The 15,910-nt window shown below is 42.7% G+C and overlaps 2 protein-coding genes across 5 annotated transcripts in view; one reads left to right on the plus strand and one right to left on the minus strand.

Moving 5' to 3' along the window:
• The window catches only part of GPATCH2 (G-patch domain containing 2), a 164,306-nt gene that overhangs the window by 102,571 nt on the left and 45,825 nt on the right, over positions 1-15,910 (plus strand). For all 4 annotated transcript variants that reach the window (XM_077282256.1, XM_077282257.1, XM_077282258.1 and 1 more), the window contains exon 8: positions 10,547-10,611. In XM_077282256.1, coding sequence (XP_077138371.1) covers positions 10,547-10,611 — 65 coding nt within the window. The remainder of the gene's footprint in view (positions 1-10,546; positions 10,612-15,910) is intronic.
• On the minus strand, positions 3,818-6,090 carry LOC143804301 (uncharacterized). The gene is made up of 6 exons (XM_077282255.1): positions 6,005-6,090; positions 5,841-5,915; positions 5,647-5,733; positions 5,333-5,546; positions 5,080-5,239; positions 3,818-4,968 (listed from the first exon to the last, which is right to left on the minus strand). Exons 1-6 carry the CDS (start codon positions 6,047-6,049, stop codon positions 3,951-3,953), a joined length of 1,599 nt encoding a protein of 532 aa, XP_077138370.1. The 5' UTR covers positions 6,050-6,090; the 3' UTR covers positions 3,818-3,950.

Consider the following 15,910-nt stretch of genomic DNA (forward strand, 5'->3'; position numbering starts at 1 on the left):
GGGAGTCGGGAGAGCCTGCGGTTACTGTGTTTGGGGGAGTCGGGAGAGACTGTGGTTACTGTGTTTGGGGGAGTCGGGAGAGACTGTGGTTACTGTGTTTGGGGGAGTCGGGAGAGACTGCGGATACTGTGTTTGGGGGAGTCGGGAGAGCCTGCGGTTACTGTGTTTGGGGGAGTCGGGACACCTGCGGTTACTGTGTTTGGGTAGTCGGGAGAGCCTGCGGTTACTGTATTTGGAGGAGTCGGGAGAGATGGCAGAATCACAGCAGCACAGATTATTTTAGGAGAGTATTGTTCTCCCCTTGTGTAAGCGAATTGTTCCAATAATTTCACCAAATTTGTTGTTTGATGATTCTTTTGTTGAGTAGCAAAATTTGTGTAAATTATTTTTACTTTTTTTTTTACCTACAAATTTTATTTACTCTTCGACGCGTCCTTGAATGTAACTTCGGGAAGATTAACTATGACAGTGTCCAATGTGACACCGGATCCCATAATCAGGAGCTCCGTCTCCTCCCGATATTAGCGTCTGATAAGCCCTCTGTCTCTTGTCTCTGTGCGGAGGAGCTCTCCATCTACAAAGACAGGTTACGTCTTTGTGTGATATTCTGTGTCAAGGCGTCTATGAGACGACGCTTTGTAATATTTTGGGTTTTCTTACAGAATGCGAAACTTCTTGTCCTTTGTAAGACATTTACATAAACCAAGTGTACAGAATGCCCGATTGTCTGTCTTTGTGATCGGCTAAAGAAGTGTGTTCTAATCTGTTGATCGACTGAGATTGAGTCAATGTGATAGCGATTATTATTTCATAAACAATTTGGGCTTGTAGATATCTGTATAATATCAGTAGATCTTATTAGAGGGTATCTGTATCCAACGTTCCTTAAAGGGGTTGTCCAGGCTTTTGATTTGACACTGGGCAACATCACCCCCACCAATCAACTGTTTTAAACTCTGATGATGGCTGCTTTTAAATAGTTAATGGACTTAGCCATCCATTTTTCGTTGGCAGATTTCTGGTGAAACAATTGGACATGTTGGATTACAGCATGTTTGGTCCTTTATTTTCACGGCGGGGAAACCTTTAGGTCGGTCTGTCTAGGGCAGATGCCCCCGACAGATTCATCATACTTTAGACTACTTTTGTGGGGAATTTACAACAAAAATATACACCAGGACCATTTTGCATGACAGCTGAAAGAAGTGCCAAATTTATTAAAAGCCGTAGATTTCTTAATTAATTTGGCACTTCTTAGGCTAGTTTCACACTAGCGTTTACTGCATTACGTCGCAAATCCGTTTTTTTGCCGAAAAAACGGATGCGTCAAAAAATTGAAAAACGGTGACAAACGTATGCCACGCATCCAGCATTTCGACGGATCCGTCGCAAATCCGCTAAACGTTTCCGTCGAAAATACTGTATGCGTTGCATACGTTGTATCCGTTTTACCATCCGTTGTATCCGTTTTTCCGACGGATCCGTTTTTAAAAGGGGAGGCTCCCAAAATTTGATTGGCTACTGGAAAATTTGAAAAACTATATAGTACTGTATTTACAGCCCATCTTTGTGGGTTTTAGTTTTGTGGCAGCGATGGAAGGTGTTCTTGGGAGGATTGCTAGTTTGGTTACCGACGTTATCTTTGAGACAAATCGCCTGGATATCATAGTGCGGGAGAAGGAGGCGGCAGCGGAAAGGCGTAGGATGCTTCTGCAGCAACGGAGACGAAGACGAATGTGGATTCATCCGATTAATCAACTACGGATGACCCGGGGTGTCCAGTCCACTCTGTACCTGGAGTTGCGGCACAATCCACACAAATTCCACAACTACGTGCGGATGAGGATTGAACATTTTGATTTTTTGCTTGCAAAACTGGAGGATGTCATCCGAAGACAGGATACAAGGATGAGGCTTGCCATCACACCGGCGGAGCGGCTGATGGTGACCCTGCGGTAAGCCTCTTTTTTTTATTTCATTGCTGATATTGAATGTTATATTACATGCTGCAGAAAATACTGCGCTGGCATATTGCGCACTATTTTCTGCAGCATGTAGTTTTGGTTTTCTTGGCGGACATTCAACTGCTTTATTTAAATGTCATTGCTGATATTGAATGTTAACAGACTGCAGAAAATACTGTGCTGAAATATTGCGTTGCATTTTCTGCAGTTTTTTTTTTTTTTGGTTTTTTTGGGTTTGATGACATGCAACTGCTTTTTTCCTGTCATTGGTCATTTTGAATGTTATATTACATGCTGCAGACAATACTGCGCTGACATATTGCGCACTATTTTCTGCAGCATGTAGTTTGTGTTTTCTTGGCGGACATTCAACTGCTTTATTTAAATGTCATTGCTCATATTGAATGTTAGATAACAGACTGCAGAAAATACTGCGCTGAAATATTGCGTTGCATTTTCTGCAGTTTTTTTTTTTTTGGGTTTTTTGGGTTTGATGACATGCAACTGCTTTTTTCCTGTCATTGGTCATTTTGAATGTTATATTACATGCTGCAGACAATACTGCGCTGACATATTGCGCACTATTTTCTGCAGCATGTAATTTGGGTTTTCTTGGCGGACATTCCACTGTTTTTTTACACCGGATTCATGCTGGTTTTATTGGGTCTCCTGTCATTTTAAAAAAAATTAACAGTGCCATATTATAAAAAATTGCACAGACAAACAATTTTTAACATTTTTTTTTTTTTTTTTTTTATAAAGTTTCCTAGCTACGGGTGAATCTATGACTTCGCTCCATTATCAGTTCAGGCTGGGCATTTCAACTATCTCTGGAATAGTGAAGGACACATGTCGGGCTGTTTGGACCACTTTGCAACCAGAGTATATCCCCCAACCATCCACGGAAATCTGGTTGCGAAGTGCTGAAGAGTTTCAGCAAATTTGCAATTTCCCTAATTGTGTGGGTGCAGTTGACGGGAAACACATAAGGATTGCGAAACCGGCAGGAACAGGATCGGAGTATTATAATTATAAGAAGTATTTCTCCATCGTCCTTATGGCTATTGCAGACGCCAACTGCAGGTTCCTTGCCGTGGACATTGGAGCGTATGGACGGTCCAACGATTCGCAAGTGTTTAAAAACTCTCCGATGGGTCGTTGCCTTTATGGAGAGAGCTACGATTTCCCGCCAGCCAGACCACTGCCAGGAACAAATGACCCAGCCCTGGAATATGTCTTTGTAGGTGATGAAGCCTTTCAACTGTCGCTGCACCTACTGAAACCGTACAGTAGCCGGAACTTAAACCATACCAAGCGGGTCTTTAATTACCGGCTTACTAGAGCACGAAGAGTAGTGGAGTGTTCCTTTGGCATATTGACGGCGAAGTGGCGAGTTCTGCTGACGGCTATCAAGCTGAAAACAACAACTATAGACGAGGTAGTTAAAGCCTGTGTGGTGCTCCACAACTTTGTCCTGTCAAAGGAGCCCGTTTCTTTGGATGATGAAGAGTTGGAGACCACCTTGTGGGACTACCGCAGCAGCTCGGTTCGCTCTACAAGTTCAGTTACAAGGATGAGGGACCAGTTTGCCGATTATTTTGTCTCACCTGTCGGGCGGATCCCGTGGCAAGACATGATTGTGTAACCTGTTTCCCATGTGTAACCTGTTTCCCATGTGTTTTGGTTATGTAAAAAAAGTGTTTCTGCCCCCCCCCCCAAAAAAAAGGCCCAAAAGCGTGGTTTTCTTGCTAGTAAAACCATTATGTTATACCCTTTACATGTCTGGTGTTTGTTTTTATTAAACCTTTTTTTATTATATTACCTTAATAAATCCACACACACACACAAAGAGTAGAATTGTAATCCGAATTTTATTTTAACTCTTTTTTTTTTTTTTTTTTTTTGTTTTGCAAAAAAAATATATATATATTTTCCAACATTTTTATAGAAAAATTAGAACATTTTTTAGAATCTTATTTACACACTTTACAAATTTTCAAAGTGTTGGGTGGAGATATGAGAGGAGGATGTGCCGGAAGGTTGGACCACGTCGATAGGTGGGGAAACCCTACTTGTTTGGGGTGCAGTGGAAGTGGGGGTTAAACCAAGAGGCTGACCAGAGGGGGGTGGTGTTGGGGTAGGTGGAAGAGAAAAGTTCAGTAAGGAAAACATTGGGGAAGTAATTTGGTCTAGGGGCCGGGATTGTTGTGGGGACTGGGTCGGGTATTGTGACTGGGTAGGGTAGTGGGAGTGGCGTGGGGTTTGGTAATGGTGCTGGTGTGGGGATTGGAGCTGGGTTTGGTAATGCTGCTGGTGTGGGTATTGGGGCTGGGTTTGGTAATGGGGGGTATGGTGTGAAAATGGGGCCTGGTGTGGAATTGGAGTGGAGGTGCGGTGAGGTGTGTGGGTCGATTCATTAATGGCCTGCAGTGCAGCATTATGGCAGGTATTCATTACCCGCATCTGTTGCTCAAAAGAAAGCTTCTCCATGCTCATGAGCATGGATTGGAAAAAAAGGTTGGCCGGATCGGGACTTACAGCTGAATGCAGCCTATCCAAGCGACTGCTGGTTTCCTGGCTTGTTTCACTGATGCGTGATTGCACCATGTTGAAACCAGCAGTCACTTGCTCTCCCAAAATTTTGAAAGAGCCTTGGAAGGATGCATTCAGGTGTAAGAACTCAGGAGCATAGCTCCTTTCCTGACCCCTCTGGCGCTGCCGCCACGAACCTAATGGTGGTGTCGAGGTGGCAGGATCAGAGGGGTGGGGTAAAGGGAACGCTAACTGTTCAGCATCAGATGCGAGCAATGAAGCCTGCAATAATGCTCCACTGCTTGGGGCGGATGAAGTGGAGGGGACAGAGGGGTCAGAGGAGAGGACAGAGGGGTCAGAGGAGGGGACAGAGGTGTGGGGCCTACCGACGTGGCCCTCAGTGGCGGACTCAGGAGGGATCGCTCCAGAGGGCGCAGAGGAAGATGCAGGCGCCCGGTGGCTGGAGAAGGTGCTGTGAAAGAAAAAACAAATGAAATTAATACATTGGAATGAAAAAGCCCTGACTGAAAGCAAACTAAGTAGACAGGTTAACATGGTTATTAGTGGGCTGTAGAATACTTACACTCTGCTTAGCATTGTTCGCCTCAGGAAGGAGAGGGCCTGGCCATATTTATATTTGCTCCTCTTCCTTCCTGCAGAGCCACTCGGGGCCTTCATCTCATCATTGAATTCCCTCTTAAAGCGATCCCTCAGTGACCGCCACCGCTTCCTAATCTTTCCAACTGTGAAGACAAGAATCAAAAGAAAAAACCAAAAATTGGTAAATGCAATACATTACAGTCAGCTCAAAACATCACTGGAAAGTGAATACTTACCTAGTTTGCTCTGCTGCTGAGGATGAAGGCTCTCCCGCCTTGGAAACAGGTTGCGACACACTTCGTCCCAGAGCCGACGGGTGACACCGGTATCAGCATGCCTGCGGTCAGCCATGTTCCACAGCGGCTCCCGCTCGCGAACCTCCTCGATGAGACAATCGATGTCAATGTCATCATCATCATCCTCCTCTTCTGCGGGAGCACGCTGTGAAGCCTGTGTCAAAAAAAAAAAAAAAAAGGAAAACAAACAAATTAGTACACTGAAATACTAAAGTACCAATAGAATCCCCCTCCCCCCCAAAAAAAAAACTCACTGATGGCCGACCGTGGCGACGAGTCCGCCGACTCTGGGACTGTCTGGGAGAGCCTTCAGCGGCAGCAGCAGGAGCAGCAGCAGCAGCCTGAAATGAAGGAAACAAATTCTCAGTTAAGGTAGGCAGGTGTTTAGTAATCTGTTTTGTGTATGGTGCAGTGTGATGTGCGAAGCAACTGTTTCACCACTACTTACACTTGGTTCCTCCTCCACTTGCATCTCTCCACCCGTCTCGCCCCCTTCTGACAGCTCCTCATCTGATTCAGCTTCCTGTTGAAACATAATGTATGCATGTAGTTATCCATAAAAATTTAATTTAAAGAAATTTAAAAAAAAAAAAAAATTTTGTGTTAACTTACCGATACACGCTGTTGCTGTGGAGGAGGGCTGTCAGAAGAGGACATCGTTTTGTGGTCCTGGTGGGCAGTGGCTGTGTCCTGGTGGGCAGCGGCTGTGTCCTGGTGGGCAGCGGCTGTGTCCTGGTGGGCAGTGGCTGTGTCCTGGTGGGCAGCGGCTGTGTCCTGGTGGGCAGCGGCTGTGTCCTGGTGGTTCTGTAAGTTAAAGACACACTTGCAATCTGCTCGACACATTGAAGTAGCAGATTGGGGTCTTCAAAACTTACTTCTAGCTCTTTAGCTGTGGTCCTGGTGGGCAGCGGCTGTGTCCTGGTGGGCAGTGGCTGTGTCCTGGTGGGCAGCGGCTGTGTCCTGGTGGGCAGCGGCTGTGTCCTGGTGGTTCTGTAAGTTAAAGACACACTTGCAATCTGCTCGACACATTGAAGTAGCAGATTGGGGTCTTCAAAACTTACTTCTAGCTCTTTAGCTGTGGTCCTGGTGGGCAGCGGCTGTGTCCTGGTGGGCAGTGGCTGTGTCCTGGTGGGCAGCGGCTGTGTCCTGGTGGGCAGCGGCTGTGTCCTGGTGGTTCTGTAAGTTAAAGACACACTTGCAATCTGCTCGACACATTGAAGTAGCAGATTGGGGTCTTCAAAACTTACTTCTAGCTCTTTAGCTGTGGTCCTGGTGGGCAGCGGCTGTGTCCTGGTGGGCAGTGGCTGTGTCCTGGTGGGCAGCGGCTGTGTCCTGGTGGGCAGCGGCTGTGTCCTGGTGGTTCTGTAAGTTAAAGACACACTTGCAATCTGCTCGACACATTGAAGTAGCAGATTGGGGTCTTCAAAACTTACTTCTAGCTCTTTAGCTGTGGTCCTGGTGGGCAGCGGCTGTGTCCTGGTGGGCAGTGGCTGTGTCCTGGTGGGCAGCGGCTGTGTCCTGGTGGGCAGCGGCTGTGTCCTGGTGGTTCTGTAAGTTAAAGACACACTTGCAATCTGCTCGACACATTGAAGTAGCAGATTGGGGTCTTCAAAACTTACTTCTAGCTCTTTAGCTGTGGTCCTGGTGGGCAGCGGCTGTGTCCTGGTGGGCAGTGGCTGTGTCCTGGTGGGCAGCGGCTGTGTCCTGGTGGGCAGCGGCTGTGTCCTGGTGGTTCTGTAAGTTAAAGACACACTTGCAATCTGCTCGACACATTGAAGTAGCAGATTGGGGTCTTCAAAACTTACTTCTAGCTCTTTAGCTGTGGTCCTGGTGGGCAGCGGCTGTGTCCTGGTGGGCAGCGGCTGCGGTCCTGGTTTATCTGTTATATGTATAATGGATCTATAGTTAGACCACCCCCTGAACTAGGTAATGTTCAATGATAAACACCCTACTAAAATGATGTCAGAAATGTTCATACAGGTGAACACCAAAACCCCCCCAAAAAGTTGCACGTTATACCATTCATTTCCATGTCCCAAAAAACAAAATTTTTTAATGTTAACACCATGAAAAAATATATTTGACACATTTTATTTAAAATAAATAACCTCTCCCCCCCCCAAAAAAAAAAAAAAATACTTTACAGGTTAACCTTTATTAAAAAAAATGAGCCCTCAACCAACCCTGTATTGCATGTGTAACCATTGGTACATACACCAGTTTTAAATTTACCTTTATGAAATAATACTACGGACATTTTTTTAATAAACATTTTATTATAATTTTTTTTTTGCACTTTTTTTTTTAAAAATCACAAGGAGCTGACATGCTCTTTATTTTAAATACAAGTACTTCAACTGCAAATGGTTATAACTGTAATAAAAAAAAATTCAACACTTTTATTAAATAGAAAAACCCCACACTCACACATTCAAACCACAAGCTGCACACCGCTAGACTTTTTTAAAAAACACATCAGATTTAAAAAAAAAAAAAAAAATTTAAACCACATGCTGCACAGACCACTATACAGTCAATACATCAGAAAAAGGCAAATAACCAATTATACAGCATGGACAAATGCACATGCCATCAACAAGACGTACCCAAAAAACATGCATGGTATGTGTCCACATTCAGGATCGCATCAGAATTTGGGCAGGATTTCCCATCAGTATTTGTAAGCCAAAACCAGGAGTGTAAAAATTAGGTAAAGTATAATACGAAAACAGGCACACTTTTGCTTTTATCACCCACTCCTGGTTTTGGCGTACAAATACTGATGGAAAATCCTGACCACATCCTGATGCAATCCTGCACATGGACACATACCCTCCCACATGAACAGGCATAAAATTGGCAAAGGCATAATATGGTGCAGGCACATGGTACAAAAGCACACAGCCGTCCAAAAATGCACACATACACATGCACGCACATAGCTTTATGCAAATACACATATGTACAACAAAGGCAGAAAGGTGAAACCAATCAGAAGACGCATACACACACACACATACAAAAGGCTGACAATCCTTTGGCTGAAGCAGCAGGTCTTCACAGTGGCTGGCATCATGGTGGATCTGGACTCTAGCATGGCACTGGCTGGTGCAGGACGATGGCAGGCCTCAGGTTCTCTTCAGGTTTTAAGCTCTTGCTGTAGTCAGTAGTACCTCATACACACAGAAATGCACAGGCACACAGATGCACACTAAAATTGCAATACTCACACTGGCTATGGTGGCTGGAGTCTTGTAGCAGGATGTCTGGAGTCTTGTGGCAGGATGGCTGGAGTCTTGTGGCAGGCTGGCTGCAGTCTTGTGACAGGCTGGCTGGGGTCTTGTGCTTGGCTGGGGTCTTGTGGCAGGCTGGCTCTTGCTGGCAGGCTTCTTTGCTTCTCTGTGTCTTGCTGGCATATGTGGGGTTCAAGGCCCAGGCCAGGTTTATATAGATTTGGGGGTGTCTGACCAATTGGCAACAAAATACTTCTTCTGAGCATGCTCAGTGTAAAAAAAACGTATTGCAGCGCTGCATTGCGTCGTACGACGTGTCCCGACGCATCCGTCGCTCATAGGCTTCCATTGCAGCCAACGACGTATGCCGCAGGATGCGTCGCGACACGTTTTTTAGGCGGAGACAAAAAACGTTACAATCTACGTTTTTTTGAGACGACGTGTCGCCAAATTTCGACGCATCCGTCGTAAAACGTACACGACGTATGCCAATCCGTCGCCATACGTCGCCAATACAAGTCTATGGGAAAAAAACGCATCCAGCAAAAAGTTTTGCTGGATGCGTTTTTTCTGAAAAAAGACGTTTTGAAACGTAATGCAGTTAACGCTAGTGTGAAAGTAGCCTTACACCAGCATTCCCATCATCAAGACTCTCATACAAAATGGCAGTATTGATGGATTAGGGCCATAGGTTTGCATCGTAGTGGAGTAACTTCTGAGTAAGGTTAGGGCAAGAAATGTTAGTTATGGATACCCAATACTAACGAATGAAACTGCTCCTCGTGGGAGGTGTCTTGATTCTTTTTTTTTTTTTTATTATTAGGGTATGTGCACATAACATCTTGTTCAGGTGCTTCCGCTCCAAAACCCACCTGAAAAAGCTCATAAAAAATTCTGAAAACCAAGAATATATGCACTGCAATGTAAAACTGGCTTGCTGTGCATATGTTCAGGGTTTTGTTTAGCTTCTTTCATACACTTCAGTCTTCAAAAGCTGCGCAGGGATTTTAAGAAGTGACATGGCCGCTCTTCAGATATTGGGGAGTTGACGGGCACTCGGTCATTCTGCGAGGTGCTGGTGGAACGGGGTGCGTGACCCCCTTGACCAAGGCAAGAAAAATTCACCGCACCCTTAATTCAGGCGATGCAAACTTTAGATTACCTAAATTAAGAATGTGCGGTGAATGTTTCTTGCCTTGACCGTTCTTCAGGCAGCAAGCCACTCACTATTGTATACAGGGTGTAAAAAATGATGTCTCCTAAAAACCTAAAAAGACTCTTCAGGGAGAAGAATGGTGTTTTCTTGAAGCGTTTTCCTAAGGGGACGGTTACTAAAAAGCAGGAAGAAAACCCACATACTATGCCTTCCGAAGACATAGTATAACACCCCAACATTGATGGTTGAAAGTGCTCCTCAAGGGAGGTATTGTAATTTTTTTTTAATACTGTGCCTTCTGATGAAGCTTTCCACAGCGAAACGCTCATTAAAGACCTGCTGTTCCTTGCTACATACAGCAGTAAGGTCGAAGAGCTTTACTCTCACCTGTTTATCTAGCCCTTTAAATATTCATTTTTCGGAGTCGTAATGGTGAATGTTTACATTTTTGTTATTATGGAGTATTTTTTTTTGAGTAGCAGAGATTGTGAGCAGTTGCTATGTATTTAATAGAAAATTTATATATTATTTATGTATTCTCCAAGCCCACTTTGGGGAGGTTATATAGGTTTTTGGTATCCTGAGGTGGAAGCGAGAGTGGAGAAACCGAGATATGGGAAAATGTGACAAATCCGCATTGTAATCTGTAATTATGAGCATTCCGCACATTCCAAAAGCAAATGGCCTGTATCCACATCCCTACATTAGGCATGCCGCCGTTTTATTCTTAGTGTACTCACACTACTTTTTTACTTCTCCTTTCAGCTTTTACGAGATACTCGTTCGGATCGAGGACACAAGAAAAACTGTTCGGTGAAAACAGCCAGCAGGTGAGGTGCCACAGAGATCATAGGGAGTTGTTAAAAATGGACCTACTTATATCTTGTTGAATCAGTAGCATGTCTAGCTACCTTTTTAGTATGATATTTTTCCCTTTTTTTAACAATTTTAGAAACTAAAAAACCTACTGAAGACTGAATTATCTTTCAATTGTAGCTATAGAAATCTGCGTACAGTGTGCTCCCCCTAGTGGTGACTGAAAGCAGGCAGAATTTTTAGACTTGAACTGTAACTTTAATCTCATGTATGGTGTTTGGTTATGGCCTTATTTTCCTGTCTTATCAAAGCTCCTGCAAGTTGGAAGGAGCAGATTTATGTCAGACACAGACAAGACCCTAAGGTAAAGATTGAAGCGGTTCATTACATCTTCTGCCATCACTTTTTGCCGGCTATTTAGCGCTAGTCAAGAACAGTGTCGTGAATAGCAGTATTGGCGATACATGATCGCCTGGCATAGTAGAGCTAAAGGGTCTTATCAGACCTGGATCAATTCTGGCAGAGACATGTATCACTGTAACAAGCTGTTTTCCCCTGTAACTTGTGCTCTTATGTATGTCCCATGTCATAGAGAAAAACTAAAATCCATAACACCTCTCCGGAGAGGGGACGTATCACCCTCACATTAAACATATGGGATTAATTATAGCTGGGTAAAAGATAAAGTAATTATAACTGCAGAAGTGAGAGAGCTGACACTTCAACCTCCATTGAAGTAGGTGGCTCCTGCAGTTAATAGGTAATGACTACAGGAGATTTGTTCTGAGAAAAAGACACCAAGACTGAGATTTGTTTTCACAGAGGCAGGGAAGTACACTTCCCAGGCATACGCTTCCTCAGATCAAAGCATGGCTCCCTGACCTTTTAGACCCAGTGGTTAGTGATAGTGATGAATATTGAGGTTTGCATCGATCCGATGTTTATGGGAGATATATTTTTGCCGTCGTAGCGAAGGGACAAATGTAGCTTATTCACTCACATCACCGGAAGGCCAGCAGAACCCATACAACTTAGTATCATCCATTGGATCAATATTATCCAGGCCATATTTCATCTCTATAGACAGGTAAAATGACGATAAGAAACATGACGACAATATCTACCGCCTGGGACCTCCAGGGGCGAAATATACTATAAGTTGGAAATCTCATAAGTTCTAAAGGGGTCTTGCACATGCCGCAACCGGTCCTCATATGAGCTCATCAAGAGGAGGTATGTGGACGTAACCTTGATCTAAGAAAAAGCAGAATCTGAGTTTGGTCATTTGCCAGTCCTGGAAGGTACAGCTTGCTGTGGTTCTGTGCATTTTCCTAACAAATACCCCCCTCCTCTAAGCTCTGAGCCATTTCTGTGACATCAGGTTTAGTAATTCTCTTTTGTTATCCCTCTTATTTTATGTAATTGTATATACCATATTGTTTTGTTTCAACTTTGTATCATGGTTGTAAATTTCTTTTATAAACACAGCTAATCTTTCCGGAATAAAGCTATAAAATTTAATTCAAATAATATATATATATATATATATATATATATATATATATATATATATATATATATATTTATTTATTTATTTTTAAATTGAGCCAGCAGTTGTTGCCTTCTCACCATGCTGCTTACCTATTGTCCTGTAGCCCATCCCAGCCTTGTGCAGGTCTACAATTTTGTCCTTGGTGTCCTGAGACAGCTCTTTGGTCTTGGCCATGGTGGAGAGGTTGGAGTGTGATTCAGTGTGTGGAGAGGTGTCTTTTATACAGATAACGAGATCAGACAGGTGCAATTAGTACAGGTAATGAGTGCAGAGTAGGAGGCTTCTGAAAGAAACTAACAGGTCTGTGAGAGCCAGAATTCTTGCTGGTTGGTCGGTGATCAAATACTTAATTCATGCAATAAAATCCAATGTAATTATGTAAAAATCCTACAATGTGATTTACAAAATTTTGCTTTAAGATTCTGTCTCTCACAGATGAATAAATATTACAGACCTCTCCATTCTTTGTCGGTGGGAAATCTTGCAAAACTGGCAGTGTATCAAATACTAATTCTCCCCACTGTATGTGTAATAAATATATAAAGGACACCCAGTTGTCTATTTATTGTATACTTTTCTAGGAGGCATAACAAATGAACGGAACAATGTAAAGTTCTGGAAAAAGACCGTACGTTATTGTCTTTTCAAACATTTAGTAAAATGGGCGAGTCGGTGGAGGTAAGGCTATAATGAAGCAAAAACTGAGATCTTAGAAATCTGCGCCCACATTGGTGATGTTCCTGACTGATTTGGAAAAGTGCTGTGTTTTTGCAAACTGCAGCACGTCACTTCTTTCAGCGTTTTTTCACCCATTGAAAGCAATGAGTACTTGTGATAAATGCAGGTATCGGGTTTTGCTGCGTTTTTGGTGCAAAAAACTAAGGAGGACGCATCAAGTTTTTTTTTTGGGGTGGTTGGGGGTACTAACCTTTATAACAAGATACAAAAAATCAGCTTTTTGTCAGTAGCTTTTTTGCTGCCAAGAGAGCAGGTTGGACATGGCCTTAGTGTTCTTCTTTAATTCCAACTGTTTTGAACTGTAACAGGGGGAGCTTTATAGTTGAAAATCTGAGTTTTGACTGTCAGAAAGATATGAAATCGGTACAGCATTTTTAACCTTTTTAGTTGATTACTAGTGATGAGCGAACGTGCTGGGATAAGGTGTTATCTGAGCATGCTCGGGTGCAAACCGAGGGTCTTCAGCGTGCTCGACTAATATGATCAAGTCCCCGAGGCTGCATGTCTCGCGGCTGTTCAACAGCCACAACACATGGAGGGGGTTACCTGTTTGTTAGGCAATTAAAGCTGTGATTTTTCCAATGTAATCATGTAGTTTAGGTTTTATTGATACCATTTCGGGGTGCGTACGATGTTTTGATGACTTTTTATTACTTTTTTTTTTTTCTCCAACAGTTGCCGTGGCTGAATAATAGGACATTTTCGGGTTAATTAATGTTATATTTTCATAACCGTAGCTAAAAAATGGTTAATTTTCGGGTTAATTGCTTTTTCCAAATGTAGCGACAGCAAATATGTTTATGTTTAATTTTATTTTTACATTTGGAAAAGGGAGTGATATCAGCTTTTTTATAGTATATTTACAGTTTTATTTTATTTATTTTTTCATAATTTTAAAACCTTTTTTGAATTAGTTTTCCCGCTACTTTTTAGCCCCCACAGATTTGAATAACATTAGAATAATATTTGTATGCCAGAATGCCCCTTTTTTAATAAAGTAAATGCGACCCAGTATCCAGTTACAGCCATAAAAACAGAAATGGTTAAACTGGAGACGCTTTTCTGACCTTTGCCAAGGGGAGCGCAGGATCGGGCTATCGACCATATTTTCGTTCATAATCATATTAGAAAATATGTCGAGAAATATTTGACATTCATCAAGACGTCTTATCTGTTCAAGGTCTGATGTTTTCCGATTGAATTTTAGCGATTGCAAATCCATTGATTGCTGAAAAGCAGAATTTTTTTTTTTGTTTTTTTACATGATAGACCCAATACTAATGGACATCGGGATTCCTTTAATTCCACACTTTCAGCACAGATGTCAAATTTTTACAAAAGCAAAAGAAGATAAACGATTCCGACCTTATTACAAAACTTATAATCCTGTTTTATTCTCCGTCGTTTGGAAATTTGTGTAGTACGATGACCCAATAATCAAGAATATTGGACAATGGTTTCAACAAACTTTGCATAAATCAATAGTACAAGTCAATCAAAGAGAAATCTGCTTCTTTCTCCATGTGTGAGGAACCTCTCCTCTTCCCTGCCTTGTGAACTGATCATCCAATTCAAAAAACCGCTAAAATCTTATCAACAGACTGCCAGCTGATTGAGGGATCAGAGCTGGATTCACATATACAACTCTCAGTACCTCTGTAGAATGCCATCCTATGGGCTGGAGTTCACAGTAGCGTCCAGTTGGTGGACCCCCGATAGACATGGTAACCTATCTGCACTCCACATTTGTGTCGGCAGCATCTAAGTGGTTAAAAAGCCGTGATCAGAGCTGGCTCAGGTTGCTGCTGTTGGCGGTAGGTGCAGCTCCCATGGTACTACTCTGTGTGCTTAAAAATGGGTACGTCACCAGATTTCGCAATACAAACTGCATACAGATCTGATGAGGCAGGTGTACTTATTAGTGTGGAGCTTAATACCACCATAATACTGCTTTGGATGGACCCTAACCCCAATTTTAGGAGACATAGAGGTGCAGTAAGCCCCCCGTACTCCTCCATAGGTTTTTCTTTTACAGAAAACATTGGCATCTGAATATACTTTTGCTGTAATTTTCATTCCTAAAGAGACAATTTGATTTTTTTTTTCATCTCTCCTGTCATCTGCTGTTTGGGAAAGAGTCCTAATTTGCTGTAGATACATAACTATTTGTCACCGCTTCCACTTTGCCAAAAATAAATTAAACCATTAATTACGACATTTTTTGAGCAGCTGTTAATATATTGGGATAAGAAAACTGAACATTAGATTGTTGGTTAAGTGGATGTCCTATTAGGGATGCGGGGAGTCCGCAGGCAATTAAGGGAGCGCACGTTCTGCTTCACCTTTGTTTCCGGAGTATTTTTTTTTTGTATGTAATATTTGGGATTTATTTTGTGAAATTATTTTTTCTGGATACATTTCTAGTCGTTTCTGTATAGATTTGAATATTTTTAATAGGTTAACATGTTTCACTATTTAGAACCCCCAATCAAGGACACTTTAAAAATACTGTATTAGTGGGGTCCTTCTCGCTTGGACGGTTAGGATATGTCTTAGACGGGACCCCTGACAATAAGATAATTGGTGTTCTCCTGCGGAGACTGTCAAAGGTCAACTGTGATGTCTGGGGAAACCTGTTGGTAAGAGTCTAATTCCCCTCAGTGTAGTCTCTGAGTTTGTGGGTGTAGCCTAGCCATAATTTTTCCATATACCGCAGGCACAGATACTAGCGATTCCTGCTCTCCTCCTGTTTCAATGTTACACATGTTCAGAAGCAGCAGCTTGGAGGACATTATACAGCAGTACTGAGCAGTGCAACTGTGAATACAGCACTGGAGTGAAATAAACAATTGCTACAAAGCAGCAGCTTGGAGCATGTTATAGAGCAGTAGTGAGCAGTGTAACTGTGAATACAGCACTGGAGTAAAATAAACACTTGCTACAAAGCAGCAGCTTGGAGGATATTATATAAAGCAGTAGTGAGCAGTGTAACTGTGAATACAGCACTGAGGTGAAATAAACAC

The sequence above is a fragment of the Ranitomeya variabilis genome, chromosome 2 (assembly GCF_051348905.1).
Source record: "Ranitomeya variabilis isolate aRanVar5 chromosome 2, aRanVar5.hap1, whole genome shotgun sequence".
NCBI classification, from domain to species: Eukaryota; Metazoa; Chordata; class Amphibia; order Anura; family Dendrobatidae; genus Ranitomeya; species Ranitomeya variabilis.